Genomic DNA, 17577 nt, shown 5'->3' on the forward strand with positions numbered 1-17577 from the left:
ACTTTGTAGTTGTGTCATCGGATTTGTGGCCTCATGTTTTGGACACTCGGGTGAAGAGAGGGGCGGAGCTTTCTACCGATCATCAACTGGTGGTGAGTTGGCTGCAATGGTGGGGGAGGATGCCGGACAGACATGGCAGGCCCAAACGCATTGTGAGGGTCTGCTGGGAACGTCTGGCAGAGTCTCCTGTCAGAGAGAGTTTCAATTCCCATCTCCGGAAGAACTTTGAACATGTCACGAGGGAGGTGCTGGACATTGAGTCCGAGTGGACCATGTTCTGCACCTCTATTGTCGAGGCGGTTGATTGGAGCTGTGGCCGCAAGGTAGTTGGTGCCTGTCGTGGCGGTAATCCTAGAACCCGTTGGTGGACGCTGGCGGTGAGGGATGCCGTCAAGGTGAAGAAGGAGTCCTATCGGGTTACTTTGGCTCATATGACTCCGGAGGCAGCGTACCGACAGGCCAAGCAGTGTGCGGCTTCGGCGGTCGCAGAGGCATGCACTCGGACGTGGGAGGAGTTCTGGGAAGCCATGGAAAACGACTTCCGGACGGCTTCGAAGCGATTCTGGACCACCATCCGCCGCCTCAGGAAGGTGAAGCAGTGCACTGTCAACACCGTGTATGGTGCAGATGGTGTTCTGCTGACCTCGACTGCGGATGTTGTGGATTGGTGGAGGGAATACTTCGAAGATCTCCTCAATCCCACCAACATGTCTTCCTATGAGTAATCAGTGTCTGGGGAATCTTTGGTGGGCTCTCCCATTTCTGGGGCTGAGGTTGCTGAGGTAGTTAAAAAGCTCCTCGGTGGCAAGGCCCCGGGGGTGGATGAGATCCGCCCGGAGTTCCTTTAGGCTCTGGATGCTGTGGGGCTGTCTTGGTTGACAAGACTCTGCAGCATCACATGGACATCGGGGGCGGTACCTCTGGATTGGCAGACCGGGGTGGTGGTTCCTCTCTTTAAGAAGGGGAACCGGAGGGTGTGTTCCAACTATCGTGGGATCACACTCCTCAGCCTTTCCCGGTAAGGTATATTCAGGTGGAGAGGAGGCTACGCCGGATAGTCGAATCTAGGAATCAGGAGGAACAATGTGGATTTCGTCCTGGTCGTGGAACTGTGGACCAGCTCTATACTCACGGCAGGGTCCTTGAGGGTGCAAGGGAGTTTGTCCAACAAGTCTACATATGCTTTGTGGACTTGGAGAAGGCATTTGACCGTGTCCCTCGGGAAGTCCTGTGGAGAGTGCTCAGAGAGTATGGGGTATCGGACTGTCTGATTGTGGCGGTCCACTCACTGTACGATCAGTGTCAGAGCTTGGTCCGCATTGCCGGCAGTAAGTCGGACACGTTTCCAGTGAAGGTTGGACTCCGCCAAGGCTGCCCTTTGTCACCGATTCTGTTCATAACTTTTATGGACAGAATTTCTAGGCTCAGTCAAGACGTTGAGGGGATCCGGTTTGGTGGCTGCAGGATTAGGTCTCTGCTTTTTACAGATGATGTGGTCCTGATGGCTTCATCTGGCCAGGATCTTCAGCTCTCACTGGATCGGTTCGCAGCCGAGTGTGAAGCAACTGGGATGAGAATCAGCACCTCTAAGTCAGAGTCCATGGTTCTCGACCGGAGACGGGTGGAATGCCATCTCCGGGTTGGGGAGGAGATCCTGCCCCAAGTGGAGGAGTTCAAGTACCTAGGAGTCTTGTTCACGAGTGAGGGAAGAGTGGATCGTGAGATCGACAGGCGGATCGGTGCAGCGTCTTCAGTAATGTGGACGCTGTATCGATCCGTTATGGTGAAGAAGGAGCTGAGCCGCAAGGCAAAACTCTCAATTTACTGGTCGATCTACGTTCCCATCCTCACCTATGGTCATGAGCTTTGGGTTATGACCGAAAGGACAATATCACGGGTACAAGCGGCCGAAGTGAGTTTCCTCCGCCGGGTGGTGGGGCTCTCCCTTAGAGATAGGGTGAGAAGCTCTGCCATCCGGGGGGAGCTCAAAGTAAAGCCGCTGCTCCTCCACATCGAGAGGAGCCAGATGAGGTGGTTCGGGCATCTGGTCAGGATGCCACCCTAACGCCTCCCTAGGGAGGTGTTTAGGGCAAGTCCAACCGGTAGGAGGCCACGGGGAAGACCCAGGACATGTTGGGAAGACTATGGCTCCTGGCTGGCCTGGGAACGCCTCGGGATCCCCCAGGAAGAGCTGGACGAAGTGGCTGGGGAGAGGAAAGTCTGGGCTTCCCTGCTTAGGCTGCTGCCCCCGCGACCCGACCTCGGATAAGCGGAAGAAGATGGATGGATGGATATGTATATGTATATGTATATGTATATGTATATGTATATGTATGTATATATGTATATATATATATATATATATATATATATATGTGTATATGTATATGTATGTATATACAGTGGGGCAAAAAAGTATTTAGTCAGCCACCCATTGACAATCAATGGGTGACTGACTAAATACTTTTTTGCCCCACTGTATGTATATATTTATATATTTGTATGTATATATGTATACATATTAGGGGTGTAACGGTACACAAAAATTTCGGTTCTGTACGTACCTCGGTTTAGAGGTCACGGTTCGGTTCATTTTCGGTACAGTAAGAAAACAACAAAATATACATTTTTTGGTTATTTATTTACCAAATTTGTAAACAATGGCTTTATCCTTTTAACATTGGGAACACTATAATAATTCTGCCCACGTTAATCCACATTAAACTGCCTCAAATTGTTGCTCAGATTAAATAAAATGACAAAACTTTTCTTCTACATATAAAAAGTGCAACATTAAACAGTTTCAAGTCAACTCATCATGCTTAATTTATTACAGCATTTGGGAAGCCTGTAGTTGATTTTTATTATGTAAATGTTATATTTTTATCAACATGTGATAGCAGGACCCTGCCATTCAAAACTAGGCTGCTCCATTACTAATGATTAATGTAACTATAGCTGAAAAAATAGTAAAATAGCAATAGGAGAGACTATTCATCCCTGAACACCATGGAGTTCATGTAGGCTTTATGATGCAGTTACATTATTATATCAACTAACATTATTATATCAACTATCAGAGACAGAAACTCTTCATTTAACATAATGTAATTTTTTGCTGCTTCAACACAGCTCAATCAACACAGAAAAAGGTAAAGTGAAATAACAGACAGACAGGGCTTTGCTGTACGTAAGACACACACACACACGCACACACACACACACACACACACCGCAAAATGAGCTAATGTTAAGCTAAAAGCGAATTAGCCTTCACCTCAAGCCAAGACTGCAAGCGAGCTGCGCTGCCTTTTATATTTATAGAAAGTCAACGGGCTCATAGTGATGTTACTAGAAGTTGACTGGGAGGTGTTTATTATAATTTGGGGAGAGTCCGCTGCCTGATGCTTACCTGCTAAACACTTATCTGCTAACCCCACCGCAGAAGCACTGACTCCATACGCTCTGAATACGCACTGCTGATTGGCTGTTTTTGCTCTGAATACGCACTGCTCATTAGCTGTTACCGCTCTGTGTGTAACCAATCAGATGGTTGTGTGGGTGGGACAATGCTGGGTGCTGTGTAGGGTACTGACAGAGACAGAGGCAGAAGAAGTGGAACAACTTGTTAAGACTTTAGCTTAGGCGGCTACTTAATATGTTCGTGTGGAAACTCGTTCGGTACACTTCCGAACCGAACCGAAACCCCCGTACCGAAACGGTTTAATACAAATACACATACCGTTACACCCCTAGTGTATATATATTTATATATATATATGTACATATGTATGTATGTACAGTATGTGTGTATATATATATATATATATATATATATATATATATATATATATATATATATATATATATATATGTATATATATATATATATATATATATATATATATATATATATATATTTTTTTTTTTTTTTCCTGAGATCCAGGGTCAACGCAGCCGTCTACCAGCAAGTTTTAGAGCACTTCATGCTTCCTGCTGCTGACCTGCTCTATGGAGATGGAGATTTCAAGTTCCAACAGGACTTGGCGCCTGCACACAGCGCAAAATCTACCCGTGCCTGGTTTACGGACCATGGTATTTCTGTTCTAAATTGGCCCGCCAACTCCCCTGACCTTAGCCCCATAGAAAATCTGTGGGGTATTGTGAAAAGGAAGATGCCGAATGCCAGACCCAAAAACGCAGAAGAGTTGAAGGCCACTATCAGAGCAACCTGGGCTCTCATAACACCTGAGCAGTGCCAGAAACTCATCGACTCCATGCCACGCCGCATTAATGCAGTAGTTGAGGCAAAAGGAGCTCCAACCAAGTATTGAGTATTGTACATGCTCATATTTTTCATTTTCATACTTTTCAGTTGGCCAACATTTCTAAAAATCCCTTTTTTGTATTAGCCTTAAGTAATATTCTAATTTTGTGACACACGGAATTTTGGATTTTCATTTGTTGCCACTTCAAATCATCAAAATTAAATGAAATAAACATTTGAATGCATCAGTCTGTGTGCAATGAATAAATATAATGTACAAGTTACACCTTTTGAATGCAATTACTGAAATAAATCAAGTTTTTCAAAATATTCTAATTTACTGGCTTTTACCTGTATATGTTTGTGCGTGTATATATATATATATATATATATATATATATATATATATATATATATATATATATATATATATATATATATATATATATATATATATATATATATATATATATATGTGTGTATATATATATATTACACACCAGCCGCCAGATCATTTTTTTCTCTGTGTACTCAGTTGTTGTACTCAGTTGTAATACATGTTTACACCACTTGTGGCAGTGATGACAATATCAAACAAACAGTCTGGAGCTGAGGTCATAGAAAAATTTGTTCAGCGCAAAAATCATGTCTAAAGTGGTTGAAGTTTTATTTTTTTGTAACTTTAAACATATATTTTATTGATAGTTTATATAAGAAATATACATTATTATGTATTATTAATTTAGTTGGAATATTTTTATTTTAGCCCTGTGCAATTGTATGTTAATTTATTTTTCATCAGTTTTTAGGAGTCCCATCATTTTACAGTATATTAGATGAAGATGTATTTTTGTAATCAGCCTGACATAAGCCTTGATAATAATTTATGAAATTAACACATGCTTTCATATCATTTAACTACATTGTAAACCTGTTAAATTGTAAGTAGGTGAGATATAAATATTGGACGTGATTAAAATCAAGAGTAAGATTACTAATTCAGTGGTAATATTTCAGTGGAAAAGTTGGGCCTCGAGGTCAAAAATGTATATACCCTTGGTATAGTTCAGTCACTTTTTTTTTTTTAAAGAAAGGTTCTAAAGAGAGTGGCGGTCCCCATTCCCCATCACTGACTTTGCCCTGTGATTGACAGCCGATTAGTCCAGGTTGCAGTTAAATGATTTACCCTGCAAACTTTTCAACCTCCCACTTGTTGCAGGATTTTCTGCCAACGACTATGAACTCTACACATGCCGTACATGATTATGCACAGCAGAGATGGAAACGATGAATGTGGGATAATTCCTTTTGCCATTTTGAACCTTTGCTGCACCTAAATAGGGAAGTTGTTGTTGTGTAAACATGAAGTTGGTCAAAATCAGCACAACAGTGGTTGTACAGGAACGTCATGGAAGATGTGGACTGTCACGGAGGTGTCATTCATGAAACAATATGTTTATTACAGAATAGTGATTGTAGTTAGCTAGAGTAAAGAAGTGCACTGTATCATATTGAGATCCCAGATTTGTCATCTGTGCCTTTTGTTTTAGCTTGGCCTGGGCTGATAAATGTTTTCTCTACCATATATTGACTTACTACTACCGTGTTTTCCGGACTATAAGGCGCACTTAAAATCCTTTTTTTTTGTCTCAAAACTCAACAGTGCGCCTTAAAACCCGGTGCGCCTAATGTACGGAATAATTCTGGTTTTGCTTACCGACCTCGAAGCAATTTATTTGGTGCATGGTGTAATGATAAGTGTGACCAGTGGATGACAGTCAAACATAAGAGATACGTGTAGACTGCAATATGATGGCAATATGACTCAAATAAACAACACCAACATTTCATATGTTCCATTGAAAATATAGAACATTACACACAGCGCTCAAAAATCTATAGAAATGTTTTAGTACGACTTTGGTAAGCTATGAAACCGCACCGCTTGATGGATTGTTGGCGCATTAAACATACCAGTATTTTTATGGTGTGTGTGTATAAGATAAGACATATTATTTTGTTTCACAATATTATGCAAAAGAAGCTTTTTTTACCTTCTGGTACCTGCTGATCTGTATTTGGGATCTGTATAAATCCTGAAAAATTGCGCGCATCCGCCTTTGTAGTTCGTGCCGACTCCGTAGTCAATAAGCTTCTTCTTTTTCTCTATCTTCTTGTTATGGTACATTCATCGTCTGCTGTTGCCGTTTGTAATATAAAGTAGTGTAAAGTTCTTACTTATATCTGTCAGTAAACTCGCCATGAAAGCGCTAAAACATACCGGTATAGTGAGTTTACATTATTCACCTAAGGAACTTTAGTTATTACAGAGTTCCGGTCGGACGGTTTTTCATGGGACACATTTCCAGCGTTGATGTTGCATTATTGAGCCACGGATGAGAAAATGCTGCTCCGTTATTGATTGAAGTAAAGTCTGAATGTCATTAAAACAGTTAGCTCCATCTTTTGACACTTCTTCCACTCCTGTCCTTGCACGCTACACCAATGAAACAAAGATGACGGGGAGAAGACGCTGCCGAAAGTGAGTCACGTAAATAAGCAGTGCATCCAGAAGTGACCGTCAGAAAGCGGCTTGAAGATGATCTGTAAAACATCATCTATGCAATATTTTGACCAAAGAACCATCATTACATGTTATGTAGACCCCAAAAAAGTGTTTTCAATTAAAAAAATTAAAAAAAAAGACTCCTTTAATGCGCCTTATATATGATAAAAGATCGAAAAGACACCATTCGTCGGCAGTGCGCCTTACAATCCGGTGCGCCCTATGGTCCGAAAAATACGGTAATATGGTTAAATAAAATAGTTGCAACCAAAATTATCACGGTTTTCATTATTATCGCGGTATTGTTGAATGTGCTCAAAAAGTACTAAGACACACACTAAAATCTTATAACCACGTTGTAATTAATTATTTTAGTAACTAAAGTAAATACACACCATATACTTTCTTTGCAGAGAAAACATCAAATATTGTTCTGGTTTCATAAGAGCCATATTATTTTTATGTGTATGTTTATCTACTTCCATTTTAATTTGTAAATGTTTTAGAATGTTCTCTTTTGAATAAATACAAATTAGGCGATCATTTGTTTCACTTCCGGATTATGTGAGTTCACTTCCGGTTAAACTCGTAACTGTCAAGTTTATATCAAACACTTTGTGCAAGAACAGCACTGCCTTTATATTCAATGTAACTACGGTATTTCAGTTGTTTGGACAGGAATGTGTTTGTATAATTTTAGATTGACCGAGACGCTAAGCTAAGCTAATGCAATTTCCTTCCACACTCGTTACGTTCTATATCACATGACCTTGAATGTGCTTGAAAAGCTTACTTTGTCTGCAGAATGTAACAACGAGCAGCTGCCAGCATGAAAAACAAGGTCAAGTGTGCGCAGGCCAGATGAAATTTGCCTGAGGAAAGTGACATGTTTAGATCACCCATATGGGCGGAGCCAGTGAGATTCAGCAAGTGGTTAAGAATGCACAGGTCTGCATAATCCAATGGAGGTAGAAATGTTGCATAAGTCAGGTATTTCTTGCCCGCTGCAAGATACAGGATTACATCCTTAATGATCATTTAGCAGGAAGCTTTGTACCATTTCAATAGGACCTAAGAGCTGTAATACTTTGTGGTGAATTATTAACTTGACTTGGTAACTGTTTAGTGACAGTTCCTTGTTGCTGATCCCTTTGTAGACAAAGTGATAATTATTTAATTTTCAGCCTTTTTAGAAACTTGCCGGCAAACCCTGAGCTCCCTTTATAGCTGCCTGGACCACAGGAGGCTAATTTAAGAAAGGAATTAAATACAGCTGTGCATCACTCATGATGCCACATAATGATCCAGTGTGGTTTCAAGTACAAATAAGCATTTTATGTGACTGTTGTGGTCTAATAGGGGATAAGGACTATAGTATTTCCAGATAGTGCTTGGCTCGAGGGTAACTGCCTGCCCCCTTGCTATGCTGAGGTAATAATTTGTTTACATGGAAGTCTGCCTGTGAACAATTGGCATAACCATTGAAGGCAATGGTGCATCGGCCTTCTGATCTAGGAAGGAATATGTTTCTAATTATACATTAGAACCAGTTGGCTGTTTTGTCTGCTCAGGAGAACACCATCCATGTCTTTGTCATGCTGAATAAGGATGGCCGTAAAAATCAGTTAGCCAATCACTCGTTAGGAATTCTGCTAATTGTGTGGAATTAATGACATCTTGATGCAATTGAGGGCACTACTTGGCCAGTTAATGGTCTGAAGAAAAGCAACATGACTCCTACTAGGGTTGTACGGTTTACCGTTACTAGTATAGTATGGCGGTACTCATTAATCAAAAACGGTACTATACTCTGTTTGAAAGTTACCGGTTCCCCATTTTTTTTTAACAAGCAATGCGTCATCACGTCGTGACATTGGTGGTTTTACGAACAGAGAAGCATGTTCGGCAGCGCACAATCACAAAGTACTTACAAGCAGACAGTGTGTAGACGGAAAAGGGAGAGCAGACGCATTTTGGCCTAAAAACTAACGATAAAGGTGAAGCTATAACACTGAAACACCGTCAGGAAGAGGTGCTTTAAGACGTGGCTAGCAAGCTAGCGGCTAACGTCCATCCGCAATCAGCAGTGTTTTAACTATTTCTAAATCACTAATCCTCGCCTCCATGGCGACAAATAAAGTACGTTTCTTACAAGTATCATCCCTGCAGGACGAGGAATAGCTAAACATGCTTCACTACACACCCTAGGAGGATACAATAGCTCACCGGCGTCACAATATAAACAAATGCCATGGGTGGATCTACACCTGACATCCAATGTAATGATACCAAGTACAAGAGCGTATCTAGTCGATACTACTATGATTACATTAATATTTTTTATCGTCACAAAAAATGTTTTCTTTAAAAAAAAATATATATATTATATTCAGAAACTCAGGAAATACGTCCCTGGACACACGAGAACTTAAATTATGACCAATGTATGATCCTGTAACGACTTGGTATCGGATCGATACCTAAATTTGTGCTATCATCCAAAACTAATGTAAAGTATCCAACAGAAGAATAAGTGATTATTACATATTAACAGAAGTGTAGATAGAACATGTTACAACAGAAAATACGCAGATATTAACAGTAAATGAACAAGTGGATTAATAATCAATTTTTACAGGTTGTCCTTCATAATGTTGACAAAATAATAGAATGAGAAATGACACAATAAGTTACTGCATATGTCAGGAGACTAATTAGGAGCCTTTTTTTGCTTACTTACTACTAAACGACAAGTTGTCTAGTATGTTCACTATTTTATGTAAGGACAAAAATGCAATAAGAAACATATGTTTAATGTACCGTAAGATTTTTTGTTAAAATAAAGCCAATAATGCAATTTTTTTGTGGTCCCCATTATTTAGAAAAGTATCGAAAAATGTCGAAGTGTCGATTTTGGTACCGGTACAGGTACCAAAATATTGGTATCGAGACAACCCTAACTCCTACTATGGCAAGTTGCGCAATATCCATGTAGAGCTCCACGACTGTTGCATTATGGAAACAGGAGTGCAGAACATTCACAGATGGATTCTCCCAACATAACAATTTTAAATGTATGGTTTATGGTTTAAGTTTATTTCAAACATGCATGCAGTTACAACATGATGCGTCACTTTTCAACATGTTCGAAAAGGAGTAAAAAGAAGCAGCGCTTATTTATTCCTACCCCTTTTCCATTTCATAGCAATTAGAAACACATTTGATTCACTTCCTCTCCTCCATGTGTACACATATTTACTTTATAAATAATAAACAATACAGTTCTCCAAGAAAAAATAAATAAAATAAAAAAGTTGTAATTCACATGGAGCGGTGAATAAGATCATCTATTATTCAATAAGGTTCCAAATGTTTATTAGAGTTATTTTTCTTTGTACTTTATTTAACACTGAGTTTGAACAGTCTCTTCTTAAATGTACCTTTTTGCCTAATCCATTCCATAATTTGATTCCACATACTGACATGTTAAAGGTTTTAAGTGTTGTACGTGCACACAAATGTTTCAAATGAGATTTTCCTCTGAGGTTATATTTAGAAGAATTATTGTACATTGTTTGGTAGCAGGTTATAGTTTGTTTTGTACATAATTTTAGCTCTTTGCAAATGCACTAAATCGTTGAGTTTCAATATTTTTGATTCAATAAATAAAAGGTTTGTATCTTCTCTATATCCAACATCATGTATTATTCTAACTGACCTTTTTTGTAACACGGTTAGTGAATAATGAGTGTACTTTTGTAGTTATTTATAGCGAGCAGTAGAAAATCTAGAGTGAATTTTTTCGTCCAATACATATTTTGCTTTATTCATTATTGACATATTTTTTGCCACATTATGTTGAATAACTTTAAAAAGGGTTGGAAGTTAAAAATTTGATTGTAGGTTATTCCAAGCCTTCGGTGCTGAAATCATAAATGCTTTCTTGCCCAGTTCAGTTCTTACTTTGGGGACGACAAATTGCAGAACATTCATTGAGCGAAGATTGTGACTTCCTTGTTTCTTTGTTAAAAGACAAGAAAGATAAGATGGAGTGATACCCAGTGAAAGATAGTCTTTTTGTTGTTAAACCATCTCTTAAATGTATTAATTTATTCTGTTATTATTTGTATTAGCTTCTGTGTGTTCTCTCCTGAAGAAAACACTGTTGTCGTCTGCAAATAATACTCACTTTAAGTCCTTTGTAACTTTACAAATGTAATTTATATAAAGGCTGAACAGTTTTGGTTGTAGAATTGATCCCTGGGGTACGCCACAAGATATATTTAGCGTTGTAGATCTGTGTTCGCCTATCTTTACATATTGCTTCCTGCTGGTTAACTAGCTTCTTACCCAGTTCAAAACCAGCCCTCTGATGCTATACCGTTCTAATTTGTTTATTAAGATAATATGTTTAATTGTGTCAAATGCTTTAGTTAGATCCATAAATACTGCAGCTGCACACAGTTTACCATCTATTGCATACAGTATATCTATAGCAGGGGTGGGCAATTATTTTTTCCATGGGGCCACATGAGAAACAGAAAATATTGTGGAGAGCCGGGCCAAAAGGCTGAACTCAATTCTGCATAATATTGATTGTATTTCTTTATAAAAAGCAGTAAATAGCATTGTTTTGACAAGCTGGTAAGACTGGCTAGATGTTATAATTAAGAAATGAAAAGGTTTAGGGGTTGCCTTACAAAAAATGTCATTTATTCAATCACATCACAATATTGTCTTTGTGCTCCAAACATTATGCAAGACACATCTTATTGAACAAACTGAACTAATTATCACTGAACTGTGATTTTGAGAAAAAGGCTTCCAAAGAAAGTGTCCCAATTCACTGCTAGTTGGTGCCTTTACTTATCAACATTTGTAGTCTAACCACCTCATTTGGTGTTTTTAACTTATTGTTTCTTGTTCAGTGAGAGAAATCTAGTCTCTGCTGGGTTTTAACGAGTGCATCGAAGTCAGGTTGAATGTCTGAGGTTGAGACGCGAAGCACAGCTGACAGACGATCATCAGTGAAAGTGGATCTATATCTGGATTTTTTAAACTTCATAATTGAAAATGTTTGTTCACATATGTAGGTAGAGCCAAAGAGAACCAACATCTTCTGAGCATGTCTCCTCATGTTTGGAAAGTTCTCCTCCTTAAGAGAAGAGTAGAAATCCAGCAGATATCCTGACTTAAAGTGCTTTGCCAGTACTGCATCAGACTGCAGGTCAATGAGTTCCAGCTGAACATCACTGGGTGCATTATCCACACTGCAGGTAAAGGGAGAGGAAATCGTGTGCATTTCATCCTCGATTGTTCTGAGATCTTCAAATCGCCTTGAAAATTCAGCATGCAATGCTCTTAACATGGATGAGTACCTGCGGAGGTGACCAGCTGATGGTGTGACTTCTTTCAGGGTTTGCATGTGAGTGAGAGTGTTGCTCTCCAGTTGGCTTGAAAGAAACTGCATCTTTCTCATGAAACCCTTCACCAGGCTGTGCATTTCATGAACAAAAAGGCCCTTGCCTGGCAGTTTGGTGTTCAGTTCATTCATCAGTGCAGTTACATCAACAGCAAATGCAAAATCTGCTATCCAGTCCTCATCTGAGAGCTCTGGGATGTATTTGCCTTTCTTCTCACAAAACTCTCGAATCTCTGCTTTCAGGTCCCAAACTCTTTTTAGCACTTTGCCCAGTCTGAGCCATCCGACAGCTGTGTGGTAGCCGATGTCCCTTTGCTCAGTCTCATGCTCCTCCAAAAGTGCGACAAACTGTCTGTGATTCAATGCCCGTACCCTGATGAAGTTTACTGTTTTAGCAACAACATCAATAACATGGTTAATTTTTAGCACTGACTTGCACAACACATGTTGATGTATGATACAATGCAAAAATACCAATTTCTGATCTGCGTCGATTTCTGTCACTTTATCTTGCATACGTTTCAAAAGTCCGACATTTTTCCCTGTAAGATTTGGACAACCATCTGTTGTGACACCTGCCAGTCTGTCCCATTTCAATCCCAGAATGTCCATTCACGCATTTACCTCCATAAACAGATCGCTCCATGTCGTCGTCCCTTTCATCGACTGCATGGATGCCAGCTCCTCCGTAATCTTGAAGTCCGTTATCTCCCGGACAAATATGAGTAGCTGGGATGTGTTGCGGACATCGTAGCTCTCGTCCAAAGGCAAGGTGAAATAGTCAACACTTGCCACTCCACGTTGCAGCTGAAGCTCCAGATTCCCCGCAATGTCCTCAATCCTCCTCGTCACGGTTCGCCTGGACAGCGAAACTTGCTCAAATGCGCCTTTTTTTTCAGGGCATATTAGTGCTGCACAGTCCACCAAGCACTCTTTGACAAACTCCCCCTCCGAGAATGGCTTACTGTTTTTAGCGATTTTGTGGGATATCACAAAGCTGGTCTTGATTGCTGCATCCCTGGATGTGTGAAGCTTGGTAAAAAAAGCCTTGCTGATTTTGCAGCTGAGCTAGCAAAGCTTCCGATGTTCTCGCCCTTTCAGCATCAGTCAAGTTTTTGTATTTCTCCACATGTTTCGTCTCGTAATGCCGACTCAAATTGTAGTCCTTAAAGACGGCGATCTGCTCCCCGCAAACTAAACACACGGCTTTACCTCGGACTTCAGTAAACAAATACTTTGCAGTCCAATTTTTGTTGAAAAGCCTGCATTCGGTATCTACCTTTTTTTTTTAGCATGAGTGGACATTTTTGAGGGCTAAAGTCATGTTGTTGTGACAACGATCCAATCATGCGCACGTGATGCTATAGTATCGCGTCATTATGTATGTGAATAAAAAACAACTTCAAAATAAAAGCATTGCAGCTTTAGTCCATATGGTCCATGCATGAGGTAAAATGAGAAAATATGTTTATTTTGTAATTTCCAATTAACCTTACACGGGCCGGTCAGAGTCAACCAAATGTATGTGGCCCGGGGGCCGTACAATGCCCAGGTCTCATCTATAGGGTTGGGTATCGTTTGAATTCGAACGATTCCGATTCCGATACCGATTCTTTGTTTCGATTCCGATTCCTGTCGATTCTCGATTCCGATTCTTTTAAGATGCAGGGTCAAAAAAAAGTTTAGGATATTTTAAATGAGCTAGCTAACCTACAGTTTTTCTGAATGAAATAGTCTGACATTCTCCATCAATTTTAATTCTATTAACTTTTTATGAACTTTACTATAAATTCCTCACAGGGCTGTTTTCAACTAGAATATAAATATAAAATCTATGAACTTGAATATAAATATTATAAATTATGAATACATTTTCCCAGGAGTACACTTTCTTCAAGAGAGCTTTATTTTTTAAAACCTCATGAAAACACCTTTACACATAAGTGTATGATGCTGCAGAAAACCTCATGAAAACACATTTACACACACAAGTGTATGATGTTGCAGGTACTTAAAAATGTTACCGTGCTCCCACTGATGGGCTAACCTGGTGCAGAAAAGCAAATAAACAATAAGAAACAACTTGCAAAACCCAGTCCAGATTAGCAGCAGGTACAGTATAAAATCAGAGACAGTTCTTGTTTAGGAAAATGACCATATCCGCCTTCTCAGGCAGGATGCGTGAGCGTTCTGGACAGATAGTGTCTCCTGCTGTGGAAAATACACGTTCGCTGGGTGTGGAAGAAGCTTGAACGCATAAATAGGAGAAAGCGAGCTATGACAGCAAAGGATAAGTCTTTTGTTGGTTCCACCACCATGCAGCAGGGTCGTCAGACATAAGTATCGGTGGAACGTCCTGGTACATCTGCAGTTCTCTCGCCACTCGTTTCTTGATGGACATGGAGCTCTGTTATTTCGCGGTTATTTCATTTTTTTTTGTAAAGTAAAGCCACACTTTCGACCGCCGACGCCCGCTATCCATGCTTGAGCTTGACTGACTCGCTCGGCTATGCTAACACTTCCGGCGGTGGGCGCTTCTTCGTTGGTGTTCAGCGGCTTCTTCTTCCGGTTCGGCGGACATCATTTTTTCCGGTCGGCGGACTGGTATCAAAAATAGCAATCGAAATTTAAACTTTTGAACGATTCCGGGAGAATCGGAAAGTTAGTCCCGGTTCCAATCGATACTCGATACTCGATACCCAACCCTACTCATCTATGGTATGTATTATACAAAACCCAAAACCAGTGAAGTTGGCACGTTGTGTAATTTGTAAATAAAAACAGAATACAATGATTTGCAAATCCTTTTCAACTTATATTCAATTGGGTGGACTGCAAAGACAAGATATTTAATCAATCAATCAATCAATGTTTATTTATATGTTCAAACTGAGAACCTTAATTTTTTTTGGCAAATAATCATTAACTTAGAATTTAATGGCAGCAACACATTGCAAACAAGTTGGCACAGGGGCATTTTTACCACTGTGTTACATGGCCTTTTCTTTTAACAACACTCAGTAAACGTTTGGGAACTGAGACCAATTTTTTAAGCTTTTCAGGTGAAATTCTTTCCCATTCTTGCTTGATGTACAGCTCAAGTTGTTCAACAGTCCGAGGTCTCCGTTGTGGTATTTTAGGCTTCAAATTGCGCCACACATTTTCAATGGGAGACAGGTCTGGACTACAGGCAGGCCAGTCTAGTCCCCACACTTTTTTACTATGAAGCCACGCTGTTGTAACACGTGGCTTGACATTGTCTTGCTGAAATAAGCAGGGGCGTCCATGATAACGTTGCTTGGATGGCAACATATGTTGCTCCACAGCCTGTATGTACCTTTCAGCATTAATGGTGCCTTCACAGATGTTTAAGGTACCCATGCCCTTGGCAATAATACACCCCCATACCATCACAGATGCTGGCTTTAAAAATTTGCGCCTATAACAATCCAGATGGTTATTTTCCTCTTTGTTCTGGAGGACACAACATCTACAGTTTCCAAAAGCAATTTGAAATGTGGACTCGTCAGACCACAGGACACTTTTCCACTCTGCATCAGTCCATCTTAAATGAGCACGGGCCCAGCAAAGCCGGCAGCGTTTCTGGGTGTTGTTGATAAATGGCTTTCGCTTTGCATAGTAGAGTTTTAACTTGCACTTACAGATGTAGCGACAAACTGTAGTTACTGACAGTGGTTTTCTGAAGTGTTCCTGAGCCCATGTGGTGATATCCTTTATACACTGATGTCACTTTTTGATGTAGTACCGCCTGAAGGATCGAGAGTCCGTAATATGATCGCGTACGTGCAGTGATTTCTCCAGATTTTCTGAACCTTTTGATGATATTACGGACCGTAAATGGTGAAATCTCTAAATTCTTTGCAATAGCTCGTTGAGAAATCTTGTTCTTAAACTGTTGGACAATTTACTCACGCATTTGTTCACAAAGTGGTGACCCTCACCCCATCCTTGTTTGTGAATGACTAAGTTTTTTATGTAAGCTGCTTTTATACCCCTGCGATGAGGTGGCGACTTGTCCAGGGTGTACCCCGCCTTCCGCCCGATTGTAGCTGAGATAGGCTCCAGCGCCCCCCGCAACCCCGAAGGGAATAAGCGGTAGAAAATGGATGGATGCTTTTATACCCAATCATGGCACCCACCTATTCCCAATTAGCCTGTTCACCTCTGGGATGTTCCAAATAAGTGTTTGATGAGCATTCCTCAACTTTGTCAGTCTTTTTTGCCACTTGTGCCAGCTTTTTTGAAACATGTTGCAGGTATCAAATTCCAAATGAGCTAATATTTCAAAAAATAACAAAGTTTTCCAGTTCGAACGTCAAGTATTTTGTCTTTGCAGTCAATTCAATTGTATATAAGTTGAAAAGGATTTGCAAATCATTGTAATTAATTTTAATTTCTTTTTTACACAACGTGCCAACTTGACTGGTTTTGAGTTATGTACTTTTGTGGTCTATAATGTTGGTTGGTTGAAAGACATTGTGGCCAGATGTGGGCTGATGCTGGAACACAGAAAGTCAAAGTTCTTCCATTCCACTAATTTGTCTCTCCTTTTTCCCCTACAGGTGACCTATCTGGAGTTAAACTATGGAAAGCTCTCTGCACCCACCATCACTAGTCTCCAATCTTTGGACACAACCCCAAAAGCTTAGTTAGCGGCTGTGCTCCTCCCCTCCAGTTCTTTCCGACCAGGACACAAAGAAAAGGAGTGGGCCTAAGTCCTCCACACACGTGCAATTAATATAAAAAAAAAGTTGTTTGTTCCTGTGTGCGGAGTGAAACCATATCAACATGGATCTGGACTCGTACCTGTGGTTGGTCATTTTTGGCTTCATCATAGCCTTCATTTTGGCCTTTTCCGTGGGCGCCAATGACGTGGCCAACTCCTTCGGGACGGCGGTGGGGTCCGGCGTGGTAACGCTGAAGCAGGCCTGCATTCTCGCCTCCATATTCGAGACGCTGGGCTCCATGCTGCTGGGGGCCAAAGTGGGCGAGACCATCCGCAAAGGCATCATTGATGTCAATCTGTACAACGAGACGGTGCCTGTGCTCATGGCGGGGGAGGTCAGCGCTATGGTCGGTAAGTTACGTCAGGTGCACCTTGGACCATTTCAGTACTCGGGCCAGACACTATTAGGCTACGGTCTGCTGGATATTGAGACGTTTCTGTCAGAGTACCACAACCAATCTTATTTTTCTCATTCAGGGATTATATCGCTGCACTGCATCTCACAATTGCCTGAATAGAATAGGAGGTAGGGTTGTACGGTATACCGGTACTAGTATAGTATCACGGTACTAATG

The 17577-nt window shown here is 40.6% G+C and overlaps 1 protein-coding gene across 8 annotated transcripts in view; it reads left to right on the forward strand.

Moving 5' to 3' along the window:
* The window catches only part of slc20a2 (solute carrier family 20 member 2), a 201968-nt gene that overhangs the window by 85466 nt on the left and 98925 nt on the right, over positions 1-17577 (forward strand). For all 8 annotated transcript variants that reach the window (XR_009826552.1, XM_062050770.1, XM_062050772.1 and 5 more), the window contains one exon: positions 16839-17353. Coding sequence is in view for 7 of the 8 variants with exons in the window: in XM_062050770.1 (XP_061906754.1) it covers positions 17065-17353 (289 nt within the window). In the remaining variant the exon portion in view is untranslated. The remainder of the gene's footprint in view (positions 1-16838; positions 17354-17577) is intronic.

The sequence above is a fragment of the Entelurus aequoreus genome, linkage group LG06 (genome assembly GCF_033978785.1).
Source record: "Entelurus aequoreus isolate RoL-2023_Sb linkage group LG06, RoL_Eaeq_v1.1, whole genome shotgun sequence".
Taxonomy (NCBI): domain Eukaryota; kingdom Metazoa; phylum Chordata; class Actinopteri; order Syngnathiformes; family Syngnathidae; genus Entelurus; species Entelurus aequoreus.